At 43.1% G+C, this 20,446-nt stretch overlaps 1 protein-coding gene across 4 annotated transcripts in view; it reads left to right on the top strand.

The window, feature by feature from the left end:
* The window catches only part of shc1 (SHC (Src homology 2 domain containing) transforming protein 1), a 34,348-nt gene extending 13,957 nt beyond the window's left edge, over positions 1-20,391 (top strand). Inside the window, exons 2-14 of one of the 4 annotated variants that reach the window (XM_026183859.1) lie at positions 3,672-3,716; positions 10,698-10,862; positions 11,091-11,161; positions 11,643-11,703; positions 13,138-13,257; positions 14,324-14,377; positions 14,756-14,807; positions 15,508-15,634; positions 15,724-15,871; positions 16,098-16,155; positions 16,427-16,543; positions 17,101-17,357; positions 17,458-20,391. In XM_026183859.1, the coding sequence (XP_026039644.1) occupies positions 3,705-3,716; positions 10,698-10,862; positions 11,091-11,161; positions 11,643-11,703; positions 13,138-13,257; positions 14,324-14,377; positions 14,756-14,807; positions 15,508-15,634; positions 15,724-15,871; positions 16,098-16,155; positions 16,427-16,543; positions 17,101-17,357; positions 17,458-17,586 (1,371 nt within the window). In that variant the 5' untranslated portion in view covers positions 3,672-3,704 and the 3' untranslated portion in view covers positions 17,587-20,391. Of the gene's footprint in view, positions 1-3,671; positions 3,717-5,576; positions 10,863-11,090; positions 11,162-11,642; positions 11,704-13,137; positions 13,258-14,323; positions 14,378-14,755; positions 14,808-15,507; positions 15,635-15,723; positions 15,872-16,097; positions 16,156-16,426; positions 16,544-17,100; positions 17,358-17,457 lie in introns of those variants that run through there. The other 3 variants (XM_026183860.1, XM_026183857.1, XM_026183858.1) reach the window with 3 other exon arrangements.
* The last annotated feature ends 55 nt before the right edge of the window (positions 20,392-20,446 follow it).

Here is a 20,446-nt window from a genome sequence, read left to right as displayed (position 1 = left end):
ACTTAATGTTACCCCTTTTGTGCGCATCCATGGAGAACGGTCACCAAAACGCACCTCAGATGTGTAAAACAGGGTCAGTGTGACAGAGTTAAAGTTTGCGGTAAACAAGTGAAGGGCAGACAGACTATTATAGAAGCAGACTCAAGGCTATGTGCTGTGATTGAGGTAGCTGAAAGCAGTGGGCTCAGTGCTGTTATCAGGGTCAACCATACCGCTCAGACCAGCAGCCGCTGACACGATATTATATGACTCAAGTTATCTCCACCGATGAAATGGAGGCCGAGGGAAGGTCCAGTCAACATCTGATCCCAAGAAGCGGTAGATTCAGACACATGTCAGGAGCCTGACAAATAGGCCGTGTGCGTCTTAGACCCACGTAAACAAACACAGCACAGGCAGGAGGACAGTCTGGGACACAAACTGTCAGCCAAAGTCGAGCACCTCGGCCACTCCATCACACTCCAACGTAAACCAAAATCCACTTGATTAAAATTGGATCTGTCCAATTCCCTTCAAACCCCTCGGTCACCGGTAAAAGCCTTCGCCTTGATTGACGGGAGGTGTGACACTTGATTGTTACAGCGGTTTCAGCTTGACAGCTGTGCACGGAGTCCGTGCGTCTCAGACGCACAGCCAATTCAAAAATAAAGAATTCGATTTTTGTCAGCAGTGCAAATATTACCGCAGATATTAGACTTGGATTTCGGCCTGTGGTGCATCACTATTGACAAAACACAGTGCTGAGGTGCTAAGCTCTTATAAACACTTATAAACACTTCGAGACTGTCGACACTACATACGCTTTTTGTGTGGGTGTCTTGACCTGTGAGGATGTGTTTTTCTCAGGTTTCTTCTGTCTGGCTCATGTACTCTATCTGTCTGTCTCTCCGACCATGTGGGGAGGGGGGTTGTTTGTTCGCGTTTTTTTCTACTTCCTGGTGTGTATGAGCGCATTCTGGAAACCAACTGTAGGAGTTTGTTTTTGAGGCCATAGCATGTGGTTGTCCGTCACTGCCTTCATACAATAGAGCCGAGTCTCAGCTGCGTTTCCTCCTGCGGTGCTCAGTCTAGCGCGACGTGCTCAGCGCACTGCGTGAGCCACAGTTTGATTAACATCTCGTCCCGTGCGATGCTAAAAAACAGAAGTTAGTGCAGCTTCGGCGGAATTTCATTAGCAGCGTGATGGCTGCTGATGGTTTTTCTGAATTCTGTATGAGACTCTGGTTGTTGCATTTTTATATGCAGCGCTTTACAGCAGAGTGACTCTGTGGTGCCACGTATCTAACTTGAAAGTCTGTTTGTGTCTTTATTGTGGTTTGTCTCTCTTTACTCAGAAAGCTGAGATTGCATTTTCAAACGGTGTCTCTTCTTGCAGATCAGGATTCCTTCAGGCTCGCTTCACCGGAGGTCTTCAGTATATTTTAAAGTGCATAATGATAAGCCTGAATGTTCATGCCCACAAAGCAGGCTAAATATGTATATATTTAACAGTTATTTTCTCAGTTTTAAGTAAAGTTCTTGTACTCCAAGAAACTCCAGAATTTTGTACTATCTGGGGAAGACTCTCTGCTGGGTACAGCTTAACATAATTATCATATTTGATCAATCATCACAAAATCTGAATAAAAATAGCATTTTCTTCATTTCGGTGAGTAGTAATTGCATTTTAAAAGGGATTCTGCATCTTTAATTGATCTTATTGTGGAATACAGCTATATAACGTTTAGAAATGTGCACCAGTTGTCTTTTGCAAGGTTAACATTTCCCAGTAATCACACATTTATGTCCGAATTAAACTATAACATTTTCAGGCAAATCACAGGTGGCTGAGCAGAAAATGTGATGTTTTTAGATGGAATGATCCCACATCTTACTTCAGCTTAGTGTTAATAGTATTGAAGTAACTCTTTAGGGTCACTTTAGGGTCAAGTTAAAATCTCCTAGCTGTTATTGTTTTGTAGCGTTGATTATTCTGTGTATCCGCTCCTCAGCATGCACTTTTCAGAAGCCACTGGTTAACATTATTCAGATACACTTGGACATGAAGCAATGTTTAAAGACACAGCACTAAAATAAATCGACTTGGAAACTTGTTAAAATAACAGTAAAAGCAGCGACTCAGCAACATGTACTTAAATTAGATGACACAGTCTTAATGGGTGAAGTGGTGTGGTTGTCCAGTAAAAAAAAGTTTGAATCAAATTGCGTTTGCACTTCGCTTTCAGATGTTCACCCCAGTTTGCTGTGTGATCAGAACTTTTGTTAATTGAGCAAAAGCAAACTGCACAAAGTTTGCACAGCTATGACTTAAATCCGGAAACGTATGTTTGTGTAAAAAAAAAAAACCCTGACCCAAGTATTTCATGCAAACTTGAACCCTTGAAGAATTTCGATACTTGCTGCTACGGAGGACTAAAGGTTACGCCAGACAATGTTCAAAGGTTCAGCTGGAACCTCGGTGTAGAAACACCGCAGTTTCTGACAAGTAAGCCGTTAAACCGAGAAGGAAGTTGTAAGTGGAAGTCGTAAGTGGAGCAAAGCAGTAAGTGGTGGCAGGAAAAGAATGATGGAAGGAGATAGAGATGTGGGAGTGTGGTTAGAGGAGGGGTGGTGGTGGTGGTGGAAGCACAACCCAAAATAGCCAGCTCACATGTTTGCTGTGTGCGTAGTGAGCTACTAAGCCGAGAGAAAGTACTCCTGCTGAAGCCGTGGCTAATCTAATGTTCACCGTCAGCCTAATTTTTGAAAATTTGATTGCCTTTTTCCAGTGTGCCTGCTTATTTGTGTTTACGTTTGAGACTTTCCCGTGTGAGTTACGCTTCCTCCCTCTCTCCCTTCTATTGTTCATTCTTTACTCGACTCTTGTCTGTCTTGCCTTGATAATGGGAATTGATGTTAGTCAGCATCTCTGGCAAGAATCCAAGAGAAAATGTCAGCATCGAGGCCCTGTTTACTCATCTTTGCTAATTTATTTTTTTTGACTAGTTCAAATAAGGATAAGTGAGGTGGGTCAAATCACATTACACACACACACACACACACACACACACACACACACACACACACACACACACACACACACACACACACACACACACACACACATATACAGTGTATGAGCAGACTGCAGATGTGGCCCTGCAGCGTGTGCATTAGATCCAGAGCTCTTTCTTAGTCTGTCTCCGACTGTTTCATCTAATAAACACTGACTAGCTGCAGTTTCCACAGACTTCTGCAGGCGCAGAACACCTAAACTCACACTTGCTAACTCGCGCTGGGCAAGCTGAAACACAAACAACCTACACATGCAGTCCTATGAGTTGATTCTTTTCATTCCACAGGGTATGTTTCAACACGCACAGCGGATTTCTGCCTTTCTCCTTTCACTCTTCCTCTCTCCTTCCTTCGGTTTCCGTTACTTTATCCCTCTCAGTATCGCCCGGCCTCTTCCCTGTGTCAGTGTTGTGTGTCTGTGTGCTCGATATGAAGAAGGTCCCATGACTCTCTCCACAGCTGATGCTGGGAGCAAAGCATGCTGGAAGTCAAGTGGCTGCAAGGGCGCTGGTTGGAGCACGCTGTAATTTGCTCTTTGATTTGTGTGCGTGTGTGCTTGTCTGCGACTGTGTATGCTTTTGTGTACTGTGTGTTGATGTGCACCTTGGTGTTTTTAGGGCTACAGACTCACACGCTGCCTGTGCTGGCCGATGGAATATATGGTAAGGCATTAAAATGATACAAGCAGCTGATCAAAAAAACACATCGTGCCACAGTGGCAAAGGAGTTGCTGCTTCTAAATTTCTGATATGATATAGAAATGAACAGACTCTCACATCCAGCCCTGGTGGGCATATGTGTAAAATAAGCATTATTTGTTAAAGCACTGTAATTTCAGGGCTGCACAATTACACCAAGAATAAAATAAAATTGCTCTCAAAGATACTGTGGACACAAGAGTGATTGTAGTTGGTGTGCAATATTTCACCAATTAAGATGCCTCCTTTCCATTTTCATGAAATTATAATCGAGCGTTATGAAAGTGTCACGTTTCAGGCTTTGATATGAAACAAACTGGAATGTTCTCTGACCCATTTAAAAGGGTTTCCAAGTAGCATATGCAACATAAAACAAAAACCTTATTTAAGAGATGTTTCAACAAAGCGCAGCCTTCTAAGAAGCAGTACAGTGTGATGCAGAAAAATCACACGCCCCTCCTTTTTTACTCCTCATTTGCTATCTTTAATATTGCACAAGTTTTCACCTGCAAGAAAGAACTGGAAACTAAAGTCATTTTGAAATCGTGCTTCAGTAATTGTACAGCCCTGTGCATGTAAATTTATTGTGGTTTGAATGGGATGTTAACTTTACTTCCTCTGCAGTTTATTAGTTGCACCCAAATAAAACAAATGCAGTTGGAAGCTGTGAGATAAATCGTACCTTTATGAGCTAAAAAACCCATATCTATATTTTCAGATGGATATGTTTGGTTATTTTTGGAGGTTGCGGCTCCATGGAGAAGAAACTGGCTGAACTGCAGTAGTTTTCAATTCAATTCAATTTTATGTATCTAGCGCCAAAACACAACAACAGTTGCCTCAAGGTGCTTTATATTGTACAGTAGATCGTACAATGAGTTTTAGTTGGGTGTACTGAATAAGCTGTCAGCTCAGTGTGGTTGCTATCTTTTTAATGTAAATTCAAGATGGCACCTGAACTGTTAATTCACTCAATCTAATAAGGGAGCACAAAATGTTCGATTAGGTCAACTCTAAGCCACAGTGTATCGTGTGTTTCGCTGGTTCTGGGCGGTGGAGGGTGTCTTCTTCGCCAATCATGCCCATCACTACCAATCAGATCACTGTGTATGATGACGAATGCTAGCTGTCTGCAGTTGTCTCATTATGAACCTTCACATCCTTGAGTGCACTGCTTGAGCTCACAATGATGGTGTAGTGGTGAAAATTGGTACTGCGGGGACTCTTTGGGGTGTCATTTGAGGACTCTGCTATCCACTCTGCCGGGTTCCTGTGTCACTCTATGTGTGGTTTCCTCTACTTTCCGCAACACTGCCTTCTCATCAGATGCGCTCAAATGTCAAGACCAATCTGTGGGATTTCTGCTTTATGTCTTCCAGTCTTTTCCCCTAGAGTGCTGTAGTCATGTAGTAACATTGGAAATATTTATCATCATGCGAGTGCAGTCTGCTTTCCTTTTTCCCCTCACTTTGTCCACTTTTATCAAGGTTATATAGAGTGACCTCATGTCACAGCACACAGAGGCTATCTATATCCATCCTTCCTCTCTCTCTCTCACTCTCTTCCCCTCACTCTTTAACTGTGTTTCTCAGGTTACCAAGCATGAATAAGGGAGGAGCGTTGAATACCCAACATGAACAGCCCACCCTCCACATGCACACACAAACACATGTATCCACCATCCCTTCCCTTCTCTTCCCTTCCCTTCATTCCTCCTTCCCCATCCCCATCTCCATCTCTCCTTGGAGTGTGTGCATTTCTGAGTAGAAGTGCAGCATCTTTCTGTGCATACACATGTATACTGCTAAATGACTCTGGCTGCAGAGAGGAGGTGGGGGGAAGGGAAGGAAACAGGAAGGAGGTAGCATGGGAGAAAAGAAGGTGGGGAGGGCACAGGCTGTGGCGTGGTTGTGTGTGTGTGTATGAAAGAGAGAGACTGAGAATGGGAGGCAGCATCACCCACCCAGACAGGGAGGAGGGGAGGACAGACAGTGTGCTTGTGCCTCTAACAGACAGACAGAGGTGGAAGGAAAGTGGGGATGAGAGACAGACGTGAGGGGAGAAGAGGAGCACAATGAAGGACTACCATCATCCATCCTGGCAACACTGCCATTTCACCATCTGCTGAAAGAGTGAGAGAGAGAGAGAGAGAGAGAGAGTGAGAGGAGGGACGAAAAGAGGAGGCAGCCAAACGGAGGAGAGGATAGATGGAGAGGAGCTGCCGGCAGTGACTTTGTGAATTAATCGAGCGGAAGAGCGGATCAGAGGAGAAGCACGTTTTTCGGGGAGTGGACAAAGGGAAAGCTAGGAAGAGGAAGGAGAGGACGAATGATCGGACAAGCTGTGGCCGTTTAAACATTAATGTGGTTCTTATGTGAATACGGAACCTAGCTTTAGGAGAATCACCGTGGATTATCAATTGCATGCTTTATAAACCAAAAAAGGAACTACTTCGGTTTTTGTTTTGTTTTTTTGTTTTGTTTTTTTGCCATTCATTAAAACACTTAGGGAAATCGATAAGACTCACTTTATACAGAACAGTTTAATTACTTTTTCTTTTCTTTTTTTGGAAATACAGACTCCCTTTGTGATTTTCTATTTTCTTTTCCTATCCTTCATGAGCGTAGGATCTACTCTGCAGGATGTTATACAATCATTCTAATCTTTGTTAGCTGCTGCACAGAATATTCAGGTTGTTTTTATGCAAGTTTTCTAAACATGAGTTGTCTTTTTGATGTTAATTCTTGGTGAAATTCTTGTTTATACAGTTATTAGAAAATAGATTATTATTCTTTGAAAACAGTGTCAGTTTTACATGCCCTAGTCGGAGTCGGCGCAAGCGACCGACATCGGATGTCAACATTGATTCGGTTTTATGGCTGGCGGGATGCCGGCCAAACTTTGATCATTTCCTGAACCATATTGATCTTTCTAGGACTCTGTAGTTTTTCTCCTGTTGGATGAAAAAAAAGAGCTCTAATGTGGAGCCTTTGATGGAGCTACTAATTGCTTGCAATGTGATTTGACAAAGCGGTTATCTCTTTGTCTGAAGATTTCTGCTGTTGTCAGGACTTCTCAGTATATATCCTCTGCAGGCATCTCTTTTAATGTCTGTTGCCATAGCAACGGGCAGCAGCTGCAGACAGAACAAGATGTAAAGTTGGTTTTCCTTGTCCTATCTTTTTAAACTGGTGCTGTGCCGTTTGGTAATTGTATATATTTACTTGATAAAACAAGATTAGTTCATTGTTTGTGTCAGTTTTTAGAGTTTTTGTTTCCCTTCTTCTCTACTAGACAGTCCTTGTCTTTGCGGAGCTCGGCAAGCTCCGGGAATCAGGGTTGTTTCAGGTCACCTGTCTCCCCCTCCCAATTCTCCGTGTTCGCCTTGTACGACTCATCTCCGTCCAGCCTGTCCCGATCTCACATTTATTAATGACAACTACCATTTCCATCAGTCAAACTGATGCGCTCTTATCAGAAATGACTGGATGAATTAGATTACAGTACTGATTTCACTTGTACATATCACAGCTGCGTGGCCCCAAGGCCACCAATTACCAGTCATTAGCTGTGTTTGTCACAGCCTTTTCCTTTTGCTGTTTGTCTCTAGGTGACTCAGGATTTCTCTTCCTGTAGAGGGTCATCTCCTCTGCAGTCACCTGACCTACACTGTGTTCGGTGCACTAAAACATCCCTGGGAAGAGCCAGGGTTAACTCTGCCCATAGAGCATTTCAGCAGCTCCCTTTTTTTTAACAGCACCTGAATTTCTCTCCAGTGTTAGCAAGTCTACTGAGGTTGAATAGTTTGCCTTTTTAAGTGCTATTCATCTCTACGGACTAAGTTCTGGTTTTATTAGATGCTTTACAGCTTTCTGGAGATCGTCCCAGCCTGTCTTGCAGTTCATAAGTATGACTGGATCCTCCATGGTGCTTTCTGGCCAAGACCAGATGGATGACTAGCTAGAATTGCTAGACAATCCCTCTGTGGTGCTAGACTGGTGTAGGCGACTGTTCCTTTGCCATGCATTGAGCGCCCACCACCAGCTTGCGGGCTGTCCTTCAGGCAGAATGAAGTTCTGAAATCTTAGTGTGAGGAGGAAATAAATAATCAACCTTTTTTGCTTGGCATTACTGAAACGCTGGTGCCACTTTTACAGACTTTTGTATGTGTTGTGGAAAAGGTGGGTGTAAACCTTCTCCTTTGAGCGAGCAAAGGTCAACAGATTGTAAGTATGACTAGTGCCTCAGCAGCACTAACTTGTAGGTCAGCCAGCCAGTTTACTGCTGGACTGTAGGTGTAGCTTTGCCTCCTACTGAGGTCAAACTGTTGCAGACTGTTTTAATTGTAGGGCTCCGGTTTGTGAGAGACTGTTAATGTAAACAGACTGTTGTTTGCCTTCTAGATTGGACTATGCAGACTATGAGATGTGAGATGGTGTCTGTACAGTAGAGAGAGCTTACTTGCTGCTTGATAAGCCCTGCCTTAGATAAGGAAGGAATATAACTCTTGGCTCGTTCATATCATCTGTGACAGTGTCAATATTTTTCTCTCAGGTAAATAACTCTGTTCTGCGATTGCTATTTGAACTAGGCCGTAATAAAGTTACAGGGTGAGAACAGCCGTGCATAGAGAAATCAGCCTAACAGCAGTTTTGATTGAGCATTTCCAGCTGGGCGAGTGACTACATGTTGAACACTGGTGAGCCTCAGCACCATTCAGGGAACCCTGGGTTGGGAGTTCAAACCTGACCAATCAGGTCTCATTACCATCACAACAAGACCACCGGTAGTTGTTATCAGCCAATGACCTACATTCTTCAGTGTTACATCACCACCGTGCTACTGCAGTGTGTGTCAGTGTACCAGACACAGGCAGCATCTCAGACTCAAACTACCGCTATCTAATGGTGCTCCAGGAAGAAAAAAATCAACACCCTATGTGGCCAGTTTTAGGGAACACACTTGAAACAAGACAGGCTCACTTGTTTTAGCCATATCAGGAACATCAGTCAGGAACAGATTCAACTCTGCCAGTGCAGTCTTAAGTACTTCACTTTTTGTCTTTAGGGTTTCTGTTGGTGTCAAAGGTTACCATGCCTAGCCTTTAACCATCTATAATCCTAAAGCTAAGGGAAGCAGAAAGACAGGGCTCAATATTATTTTTATTAATTTTTTTCAACTGAGGGACTGTTAAACGGGACAGCCTGGAGAACGGGCGAGCAGACGAGGGAGGGGGAGAGGGGGAGCGAGAGATCATCTGGAAGAGGAGAGAGGAAGTGGTGGCGCGGGAGAGGGCGGAGGCGTTGGAGAGACAGAGGCTGGCGGAGCACATAGTGTGGAGGAAGAGAGAAGATTTCCAGGATAAGAGAGGAGACAGAGAGAAGGGAGGAAAGAGTTCAGAGAAAGGGAAGGCGCCTGCGCCAGAGGTAATCTGGAAGAGAAGAGAAGAAGAAGAAGAAGCAGGGAGAGAGAGAGCGAGGGCCATTCAGAGAGGACATGAAAGCATTTGGAGGAAGAGAGAGAGGGAGTGAAAAGTAGGCGTTAAAGAAAGTGTGCTGCTACCAAGAGTTGGAGACTAGCCATACATCAGTAAGCCTCCTCTCTCTTCTTTAGCAGTTCTGGGCTTCATTGAGCTCTGCAGGTGCTTGCTGTCGTATCGACCAGTTGAGGCTGTATATAATGTGTGCGTCGCTGCCGCGTTAGCGTGCACGGCCCTCCTTGCAATCCCCTCTCTGGCTGCTAATAGGATTTTTATGGGCCCGTGTCAAGCAGGATAGAGCTGCCAAGGGGAGCTGCTTCACACGTGCACGCACAAGCGCATGCCAACACGAACATACACAGATAATCAAAGAAGCATTGTAGGCCGGCAAGGTTTATACTGCCTCATGCATGTAGACACATCACATAGAAATGCGCACCCCCCAGAGCAGTAAGACATACACATGAGGGGGTGTTCAGAGAGACAATCACTTGTGCTGATTCTTCATGGTGCTGGTGACAGCTGAATTACTGGGCCTCACTCAGAGGCTATTAAGTTGGGACAAGATAGTCACAGATATTGTTTTACATCATGGCAAAACACCAAGAGCAACAGTCTGTGGACAGCTAAGAAGCTATTCATCAGTTCCTGGGAACTCAGAAAACACTCAAGTAAATTTCAAAATGAACTCATGACAACATGAGCTGCACTGGTGCACTAAAAAGCTTTTTTTGTCTGTGTTTTACCATTAACTGGGGCACCCAACGTTTCCTCTGTGCTTTTGCTCATACTGCTTTCATTGTGGATAAAGCCGTTTTTAAAGCAGTTGGGTTTTGGCTGCCTGGAAACAAGTGGAGGACACACAACCAGACAGATGGATGCAGCTCTTACACTGAGCAAGACAGACAGATGGCTGTTTGTCCTTTCAGAGAAAAACTTTGAATACTGAGACAAAGAGACTTTGAATCACAAGAGCCTGTGTGGACTTGCACGGATATAAAAACTGACACTGCAGATTCATTATGATTCAATTCATTATGGAGAAAACAAAATACACCCATTTTCGGAGTGAATCACTGAGCTCAACTGACGAAACAAACTCCAATCCATCATCGTTTCCTCCTTCCAGTCCTGTCACCCCCCTCACACCCTCCCCTGGCTTACCTTCCTCTCTCTCTTCCTCATCTCTCACTCCCATTTTGCCCCCCTCCTCTCCCCAACAAGCTGAGAACAGCCCCACCACCTTCTGCTCCTTCTTCCCCAGAATGGGCTCTCTTCGTCTGGGTGTCTCAGCTACTCTTCTCCCAGGACTCAAGGCCTCAAGCAAATCACAGGGAGCTCAGGCACCTCAGGCACCTGTTGAGTCCTCTGGGGATGACAGGAGCAACTCTAGCTCCTCCCCACCACTTCATCACCCTGTTTCGCTTCTAACTGCTCCTTCTCCCCCTCCCCGACCTCCTCTGCAGGACATGAACCGGCTAGGAGGGGTGTCTAGGAGGGCACGGGTGGAAGGAGGGCAGCTGGGAGGAGACGAGTGGACGCGCCATGGCTCCTTTGTCAACAAGCCCACCCGTGGCTGGCTGCACTCAGACAATGTGGTCAGCACCACTGGTGTTTCCTACAGTGTACGGGTAAGTGACTGGCACATTCTCAGTAGCCTCTAGCTTAAATGCAAAGTTGCACGTCACCCTTGCCAAGCTGTTTTTGTGTACATATAAACCCTTCATTTTTAGAAACTGAGTCTGTAATGAGGAAAGGATACTGTTGCTTTCTTCCTCTGTTGTGTTCCCTTGGTCCAATGGGACCAGGATGTAGGAAATGTCTAATGTTAATGTTTTGCCTTCCTGTTTCCTGGGCAGTACATGGGATGCGTGGAGGTGCTACAATCAATGCGGGCGCTGGACTTCAACACCAGAACTCAGGTCACCAGGTGAGATTACACACAGCTCATCGGCTGCAGGTTTGACCTTTCACTCGTTTCATTTCTGCTTTGTTTCTGAGGGGGCGAGATGTTAAAAGTGTGGTTACACTTTGAAAAATGTTATGGCTCACACATACATCACTCACCTCGCATTTACTCCTTTGCCCGCTCGCTCGCTTCCGCTCCATTTTTCTTGCGGGGCTTGTTTTCTTTCTGTTTTAGCATCTGACTACATCTGCCCGTGTGTGTTTGCATGTACACGCCTGCCGCTCTCAGAGCCCCCAAATTAGAATGTTCTGGAATCCTGGTGGTTTCCATCTGGTTTCCGCAATGATGTTTGTCTCCGTGGCAAAGACGAGCCCAGTCGCCAGGGACGATAAATTCTATCACCCGCTGCCAGATCTCATTTAATATCCATAAATGTGAATCTGGGAAGGTGTTTAGGTCAATTACATGCCATTTGCAAACATGCATGTTTTTCATTTTTCAGGGAAGCTATCTCTGTGGTGTGTGAGGCAGTACCCGGTGCCAAAGGAGCCCGCAGGAGAAAGGTAGGCGCTACATACAGGAGCACACACCCATACAGAGCATTATTTATTTATAAGACTTAAGTGGACAGCGTTATGAAGAGTTTTCTGGATAAGAGCTAGATTTAGCTCCGTTGTCCACCCTGTGGTCAGTGGGCTATTTAGTCTCATGTATACACACAAATGCACAAAGAGCCGTGTATACATGATTTTAGAGGACATTACATTAAGTTGCATTCATAACCTGGAGTTTTTCCTATTTGTTATGACATTGATCCTGAACTATAAACATTACACATTTGGCACTTCCTTTTTTTCCATAATGTGTCTTTGTTAACTGATTTAGGTCCCCAAAACGTGAGTATAGCTGGACCACATGCACATTTATTGTTTGGCTATCTTTATGAGCACATTCACTGACTTAATCCATTCCCTTGCCTCTTTATCTTCATAGAAGAGCCTATCCCTAATCTAAACCTAATTATAACCTTAACCTACACACAAAAATCAGGACCAACCGAAATGTCCCCACTTTTCCTCCAGTGATCTAAAAGTCAGTGATTCCGTCAAATATAGCTTTACAAGTACACACATACACACACAAATCTTGATTTGGGCTGATTGTACACTTCTGTGGTTAGCCGACTACTCACAGGTAATTACCAGTCACTCTCTGATCTCTCTTTTCCCTCCCTGTTGTCACAAGGGAGGCTGGAGAGGTGGAGTAGAAGCTTGTGTGGAGCCAGCGTCAGGCCAAAGGAGCACAACAGATTAGCAGACACAGCCGCCAGTCTGCTGTTTAAAGACTGCGAGTGTCTGTGCACAGTATTCCTGTAAACCTAAAAACATCCACCCAAACAGTCTATAAAACAGGTGGCTATATTCAGCTGCTGTAGCAGGGTTTGACCAAGGAATGTCTGACAGTATAGCACAGCAGACAAAATACAGTTATAGGATATAAACTAGAATAGATTAAACTAGTCTAGTGCCTCTGATTTGGCAGGACTGAGGTTAATGTGGCCAAGCATGTGCTTCCTGTCCTGTTGCTCCTGCTTTTCTCACTGCACACTCTAAACATTTTGGAACAAATATGGATGAAAGCCATGAGAACAGTAGGAGGATTTGGATAAACGTGCTGGCGCAATAATGCTGGCACAATAGTGCTGGCATGGTCTGTGTGATGCTCTTGGCCCAGGCTACAGTATGCGAACTGTCCTGTCTATTCCCAATTGGTCGCAGTTGGCCTTGGAGACAGGATCACTTTCACAATTGCAGCTGTTCTCCCACTCCCACACACAGGCATTTCCACACATATGCCCACAGTCATGCTGAGGCAGGGAGCACTCAGTGGACTATCATGCTTTGTTGAATTTTTAAAAAAAACAAAACGTCCTGTTGCTTTTTGGTTTGGGCACCTTGATTTGATTATTACTAAAACTGCTCTCTCTCCTTTTGCAGCCTTCTTCTCGCTGTCTAACGTCCATCCTGGGAAAGAGTAATTTACAGTTTGCAGGCATGACAATCAGCCTCACCATCTCGACCAGCAGCCTCAATCTGCTGGCCTCTGACTGCAAACAGGTTAGAACGAAGCTCTAACCTCAAGCTGCTGTTTTCTCAAACTCTACCCAGGCATTCCGTTGAGCTGTCCTTGAAAGCCAGTAATCTCGCTTTTGAGTCAGAAATACACGTGATTGTCTGAGCTCTCTGTTGTAGCTATGGGGCATGTTTTCAGGTACCCTGAGTGCACTTAGCCTGTGGAGTTTACCGAAGCAGAGAAAACCTGGGGATCTCTTTGCTTGAGGAATTTTTGTGTGGATTTTGTTATGTTTTCTTACTTTCGAAGACCAATCTACAGATGATTTATTTCAAAAATTCTAAATGTTTTTATTCTTTGCCTTCAGAGTTGCATTGTAATCATTCCCACTGCTTTCAGCTTCTTGTTAATGGTGTAAACATGTTTAGTTCACTAAAATGTTAAAGGTGGTTGAATCTCAGTGATATAAACATCATTTTTTTTAAAGAAATTCTCAGTATTTTTCCATATCTATTATGTATCGTGACCTCCTGGAATATTCAGGAGATGCCCCGATATATATTTAGAACTGCTTCTCATTGTTTGCCTCATTTACTCTGGATGCTGCACAAATCCCTCTTAACCATTGTCTTGATTCCTGCTTTACCACAAGGCAGGATGTGATCCTCCTCTTAGACCTCTAATGAGTTAATAGCTGCTGCACGATGTTTATCTTTGGGGAGATGGTATACAGTGGTGTAGTGCATTCGCATTAGCGCGAAGAAACATGTCATGCAGAACATATACCAAATCACAATTAAGGACTCACAGACCACACTCTGTGCTTGAAGCATTAGCAAGTGTTGATGCTGTTATTGATCTAACATGGGTGGTTGTTGCAGACTGTTAAAAAGGTGTTCCATCCATTGTCCCTACTTAGTTTTTATCTCCGCTGCAATTGATAGCGCTCAATGGAGGAAAGAGCACTTTTCTCAGTAATGATTCCACATTTGTCTTTTCATCCACATGCTTTCATTTCACTTCCCACATACTTCATGTCACCCACGTGCTCTCCTTCTCCCTCTCCTTCTTTCTCCCTCCCTCTCTCTTTCTCTCTCTCTTTCTCCACAGATAATCGCCAATCATCACATGCAGTCCATCTCTTTCGCCTCTGGAGGAGACCCAGTGAGTCAGCCAAACCCTGTTTCTCAGCTGAAATCTCACTCTCGCCTTTTTCCATCTTTCTTCAGCCAGCATGCTCTTCCTCCTTGCCTTCTGTCATTGTCTATTGCTCTGAATACCACTCATTTTATTGCAGCCTTACTGGATTGCCTGGACTGCAGTCCCTCTTTCCAGACATTATCTCTTTACTTCGTATCTTCTCTCTCTTTTCTTTAAGCTCTGTAAGTTTTTAACTTCTGCTGTGGCTTAAACACCAAAGTCTTCGCTTTACCTCTTTCTTCTTATTCTCTTCTTAGCTTTTCTGTCCTAAACCTGCCCTTCACTTTTCCCTCCTATTGATTTTTCCCCATTCTGACTGTCTTCCTTGTCGGTCTCCCTCAGGATACAGCTGAGTACGTAGCATATGTGGCCAAAGATCCAGTCAACCAGAGAGGTAAGTGGCAAAATGACAGCCTCACCAAGGTAGCAGCTGCCAGTGTAGATAAAATGATCCTTTAATACATGAGTTAGAGTAGTTGCTTTCATTGCACTGTGCAACTAGTCCTCTTTTTTTTTTTTACTTTCAGCAAATATAACCAAACATTTTCATTAATGTATGAACTGAATTTAATCTTAATATAAGTAAATCAAACTTAAATAGCTTTATTAGCTGTTTATTCCCCTTTGAATTTGCCAAATACCCCGCTAGAGCTAAGACATTACACACCCAGTGTGTAGAGAAAAGGCAGAAGTACATTTTCCACCAAATGTCTATTTTTGAAGTCCCATAGTTTGTTTGCAAGCTAAATTAGTTAACTTATGGCTCATTTCTCAGCTGAAAAAGCAAAAACACTCCTCTGTTTAATACTGAAAGTGAAAATCTTCGGGCTAGATTATTGACATTAAAGTTCTAACATGCAGTGCTTATAAAAAAAAGAAGCCATCCTATTGCTTATGTAATTTCCTGAGTTAAAACTAGAGTGTGCAAAATGTATTAGAGCTGCTACATGTGTCCTACATCATCGCACATAATAAAAATGTACATGCATACGTGCTTTTGTATTCTACCTGTATCTGAACGTATTTGTATGTTGGAGCACATGCTTCCTTCAAAAGAAGCCCGCTTATCAGCTTTTTGTGCCTCCTTATTGCAGCATGTCATATCCTGGAGTGTTCGGAGGGTTTAGCCCAGGAAGTCATCAGCACCATTGGTCAGGCCTTCGAACTGCGTTTTAAACAGTATCTAAAAAACCCTCCGAAACTGGTCACACCTCATGACAGGTAACTGTCGCTTGCACAAACCTAAACCAAGAGCTTGTATTTGCATATTGTCTCGTATAATTTGTTTCTGTATCTGTTCTCTGTGACAGAATGGCTCCATTTGATGGCTCTGCATGGGAGGAAGAAGAAGATGAGGCTGCTCCGCCTCCTGATGTCCCGTACTATAATAATTTCCCTGGAAAACAGCCTCCCCCTGCTGGAGTGATTGACATGAGGACCCGGCCTGGTGCCACGCTGGTGAGAACCGTGCATATTAACATGAAAGAAGGAAGACAAGCATACCCCCCCCCCCCCCCAAAAAAAAAAAAAGAATTAATTAATTAATTAATCAATTACTTGTGTCATTCCTAAGTGATAGATAAATAGATTGTAATCATTTCACTAGCCAGAAAAGAACATTTTTTTGAGGATGCCCACATGGTGCACGCATTCAGCATTTGTTTGTACCCCTCTGTGTTTGCAGCCTTATGGACAGCCGGGTCAGAATGACATTCATAAACAGCCTCTGCCACCCCTACCAGGTGAGCTCTGTCGCTGCCTGCATGTGTGCATCTCTTTGGACTTTATCTGTCGTTCCTGTCCTTTTTTTTTTTTCTTTTTTGGTTACTAACATATTTCTTTATATTATTTGTTGCTAAATCATGAGAAATTGGTCAAACTTTCTCTCCGTTTTTGCCCTGTTTAGTCCTGATAAAATTCTTAGAATTGCAAGGAAGTGAGAATACGTGGCAAAGTTCTTCCTGTGTTTGTGCAACTTTTACTTATTTCCTTTTTTATTTTGTTTTTTCTTAGTGGGTACCAAAGAAGGTGGGCGGGAGATGTTTGATGACCCTTCGTACGTCAACGTAGATAAACCTCGCCTCCCAGCTGCAGCAAACGGAAATGCTCACAAAGACGCTTTCGACATGAGTGAGTGTCTTTTTGTGCGTTTTTGCTGGAAATCTGCTAAGTGAAGTTCAAATGGACTGAATCCTGAACACTAGTGCAAATCATTAGCCTGTGAGAAAACTAAATAAGAAAGGTAATTTGTGATGTGTGTGGGTTGTAATCAAGATGACCAAAATTTCTGGCAATTGCAATCAGCTATTTTTCTTTCATGTGAGAAGAAAAGAGGGTTAATCATTGGGCTCGTGAGATGAGTAAAGCAGTTTGTATTTTACATTTCCATATGACTGATGCTAATTGGCAGTGGAGCTCTCCACAGAAGTCAGCCTCAGAGGAAGATAAGGATATTAGAATGTCTTTGTCCATTACAGGGGCAATTTGTATAAGATTATTGATTGACTACATAAAGCTTTTCACGGCAGAGTCCACAACTGTGTGCAGCATCTGTCAGAGTCAATGTGGTTCACTTCCCTATTTATCGGTCGTGCAGAAATGCAGACAGTGCTATGGGATCCTACAGGACAACATGTTATCCACAGTGAAATACAAAATAATACATTTCTGTGTGTTCATTTTTCAAGAGCCACTGGATGATGCCCTGGGGGTTTCTGGGCATGGAGGCCCAAACTCAGTGACAGCAGTGCCCTCTATGGTGCAGCAATTACAGTCTGAAATCTGGTTCCACGGGAGCCTAAGTCGTAAGGAAGCAGAGAAACTGTTGACCCGAGATGGAGACTTCCTGGTGCGGGAGTCTGGAACCACACCTGGGCAGTACGTCCTCACGGGACAGCAGGGTGGTCAGCCCAAACACCTGCTGCTCGTTGACCCAGAAGGAGTGGTATGTCACGAAACGATCAAATTCATAACAGAGATTTCAGAGTGGAGGGTTATATTGGTGTTGAAGCTTACTCTAATTTATTCCCCTTTTCTTTTTTCAGGTCCGTACAAAAGACCACCGGTTTTCGAGTGTCAGCCACCTGATCAGTTACCACATGGACAACAGACTTCCCATTGTGTCAGCTGGGAGTGAAGTGTGTCTGCAACAGCCAGTGGAGCGCAGGGCCTGACCTTACCCACACCAATGAAATACACCACCAAAAACATACACTCCTACTATTATATCAGTTCTGCACAACATACACGACCACACACACACACACACACACACACACACACACACACACGCTCATTTCCTTTAATGCACACAGAAACACTACACCTAACACACAACGATACATATGCACACACATTGCAAAGAAAGCCAAAAAAAATAGAAAAAGTATCACCAGTTTCTCTGCAAAATCACTCACTTGCTGCTGTTGCTATATTTCCTGTCCAAACTGTGATCTACGGTTCCTTCGCTGACATCACCGACTATCAGGCGCATTCCTCCAAAGCGGAGAAGCACTGCTGCAATTTCTCAGCCTACTGTGAACCAGGAAGGAGCCCTTTGCAAATTACAGAATGGGGCAGAAAACAAATGCAATCTTTTTTTCTTTTTGTTTTTTAAGAAAAAAAAATCTTTATCTGTAATTATGAAAAAAAAAAAGTGGAAACGTAATACTACATGGAATCATGTACTGAAATGGCAGAACTGAAGAGTGTGGAAAGGAACATTAAGGGACATGGAGGGAGATCTTCAGTACTTCTAAGCATGTGCTTTCTTTATTCTTTCTGAAAGGAGGGAAAAAAATCCTCCTCAGACTGTTGCTGGAGCATTTTAGATAAAACACAAACTGGATGGCAAGAGTTCTTTGTTTCCGAGACTGAACTAGGCTCAAACACAAACTCTCACAGCAATCCTTGGTATAAAATAATTCGGCTGGAGAATATGTGTACAGGTATACGAGTTTGGTTCCGATCTCATCAGAGGGCCACCCCCAACCCCAACTTCTCCTCTTTTAAGGACTTTTAAACCCCTGGAGGAAAGCCTGTATGCAAATCTAGGACTGCTATGCCAATGATCTTCATATACTGTATATTCCTTTTTTTCTTTTTTTTTTTCTGTGTTTCTGTTTATTATCTTGGCACTCATCAATCAAAGGACACCCTGAGTACGCAAGGATCAAATCAGCTGTATCCTCCCAATCCCTTTCTAAACGCAGACGTACACACCTTTTACACAACTGAGTCAGCACCACCTGTCATGCCAAAGAACATGAACTTGGTTGAAAAGGAAGCAGAAAAGGAAGCCATGAATATTAACAACTCCTATCGATCTTGTGCGTTTGCGGCATCGGAGCAACTGTGTGTAGAAAGAAATGCATTTCGAAACATGCCCGTTTTAGAGTGGAGAGGAACGATTGTGTGCATGGGGGGGCAATAAAGGAGATTTTTTAAAAATACATCAAAATCAACCACAACACAAAATTCAGTAAGTTTGGAGAAGCTTAGACAGCTTAGATATTATTGAGCATTTGGTTTACATTAAACACCTTAATATGCGTTTGCATCGACAATCTATGTGTTATATCTTTAAAGAATATCCTAATTGAAAAGAGCAGTTAGCGGGAGACCCCTTTGACAAGTGTTTAACAGTCTAAGCAATGAATTTCCTTCTGCAAAAACAATGCAAGTTATGTCATGGTAACTGGTTATGTAATTTTGATGTTTGTGTTTTATTGAATCGTTTGAGAGAATAATGAACGATTTCCAAACCTTTTATGCTCCGAGGTTAGACGGATATTGCTAACAATGAACTGTTCAGCCAAAGGTTGCTCCTCGGCGTGCTGTGTTCACAGATTTTCGAGGATCAGGAGGGAGAAGTTCACGTTATTGTTTACTGTTTTCCTCCTCCCTTCATGATGTAGTTGTTTTTGGTTTATATATCTATATATCTATATATAGATATATATATACCTTTTTGATCGTGCCTTGATTCTTCAATGCAGTCATGTCACTCCAATGCAGTCACCTTATGTACTTAATTCAAATGTAGTCAGCTACAGGAGAATCTTACAAAAAAAGTCTCAGTTTATCAACAACTTTGCAAAAATGACACTCCGGTAAACACACGCAAACAGATCTAGTGATGGCAATCTCCTCTGATGCACGTTCTCGCGTTCAGCTTACAGTCACAGATACTTGATGTCACCATCTGGGGGGGAGTGGGGGTCGGGGTGGTATGGGATCGGGGGTTTTTCCTGATCATCTGTAAATAACATAAATTTTTGACTGATAAGCTTAAGTGATGGATTATTGTTTCCATTTTTGTATATTTAATGACTTCTTTGATAAATAACACAGAGCCAGAAACCACAGCACAGAGGTCGCTCATGTAGAATTTGAACACGTCGAAGAGACCGAAGCCAAAATTTAAAAATTTGAGAAGGGATTTTTTTTTTCAGCCTAAACCTTAACTATCTGTTAGTCATTAGACTTTGAAGTGGGCTAACATGTTGTAGATCATGTATGCACACACATACCCGAGTGACCGCCGGGTCAGTCTGCATGTTCAGCTTTATGCAGGTCAGAAATAGGAAAACGGCAGAGAAGTTCTGCCATTACTGTGCGTACCTGTTGTATGTGTGTGTGGGCTGGAACAGACTCACTTGATGCTCTTTATCGTTAGTGAACTGGTTCTGTGTTATTATTGTGCATCACAGTAGCCTTTGTTGCATGAAAATCCTTTCAGAAAATTAGTTGTTTATTGTTGGTGATGGTGGTAGTGTTGATGATGCTGTTGTACTTTTTGGTTTGTGTTTTTAAAAAGCCAAAGGTTCCTTTTGAAATAGTGTGCACAGATAATGATTTTTATTACTTTATGTTTCTGTTTTAATACTCTTTGTCTTGTTTTGTTTTTAGGGAAATGTGTCTGTTTACACCTGTATTGGAAAAATATAGATTGCATATATAAATACATATATCACTTATCTGGCTTTGTGAGTTTGGCTTTTGCTGTGCCTCCCTCTGTGTACATCAAAAAAG

This window comes from Astatotilapia calliptera, chromosome 11 (assembly GCF_900246225.1).
Source record: "Astatotilapia calliptera chromosome 11, fAstCal1.2, whole genome shotgun sequence".
Lineage (NCBI taxonomy): Eukaryota > Metazoa > Chordata > Actinopteri > Cichliformes > Cichlidae > Astatotilapia > Astatotilapia calliptera.
The sequence above is the reverse complement of the archived record's forward strand: the minus strand, read 5'-3'. Positions and strand labels throughout refer to the sequence as shown.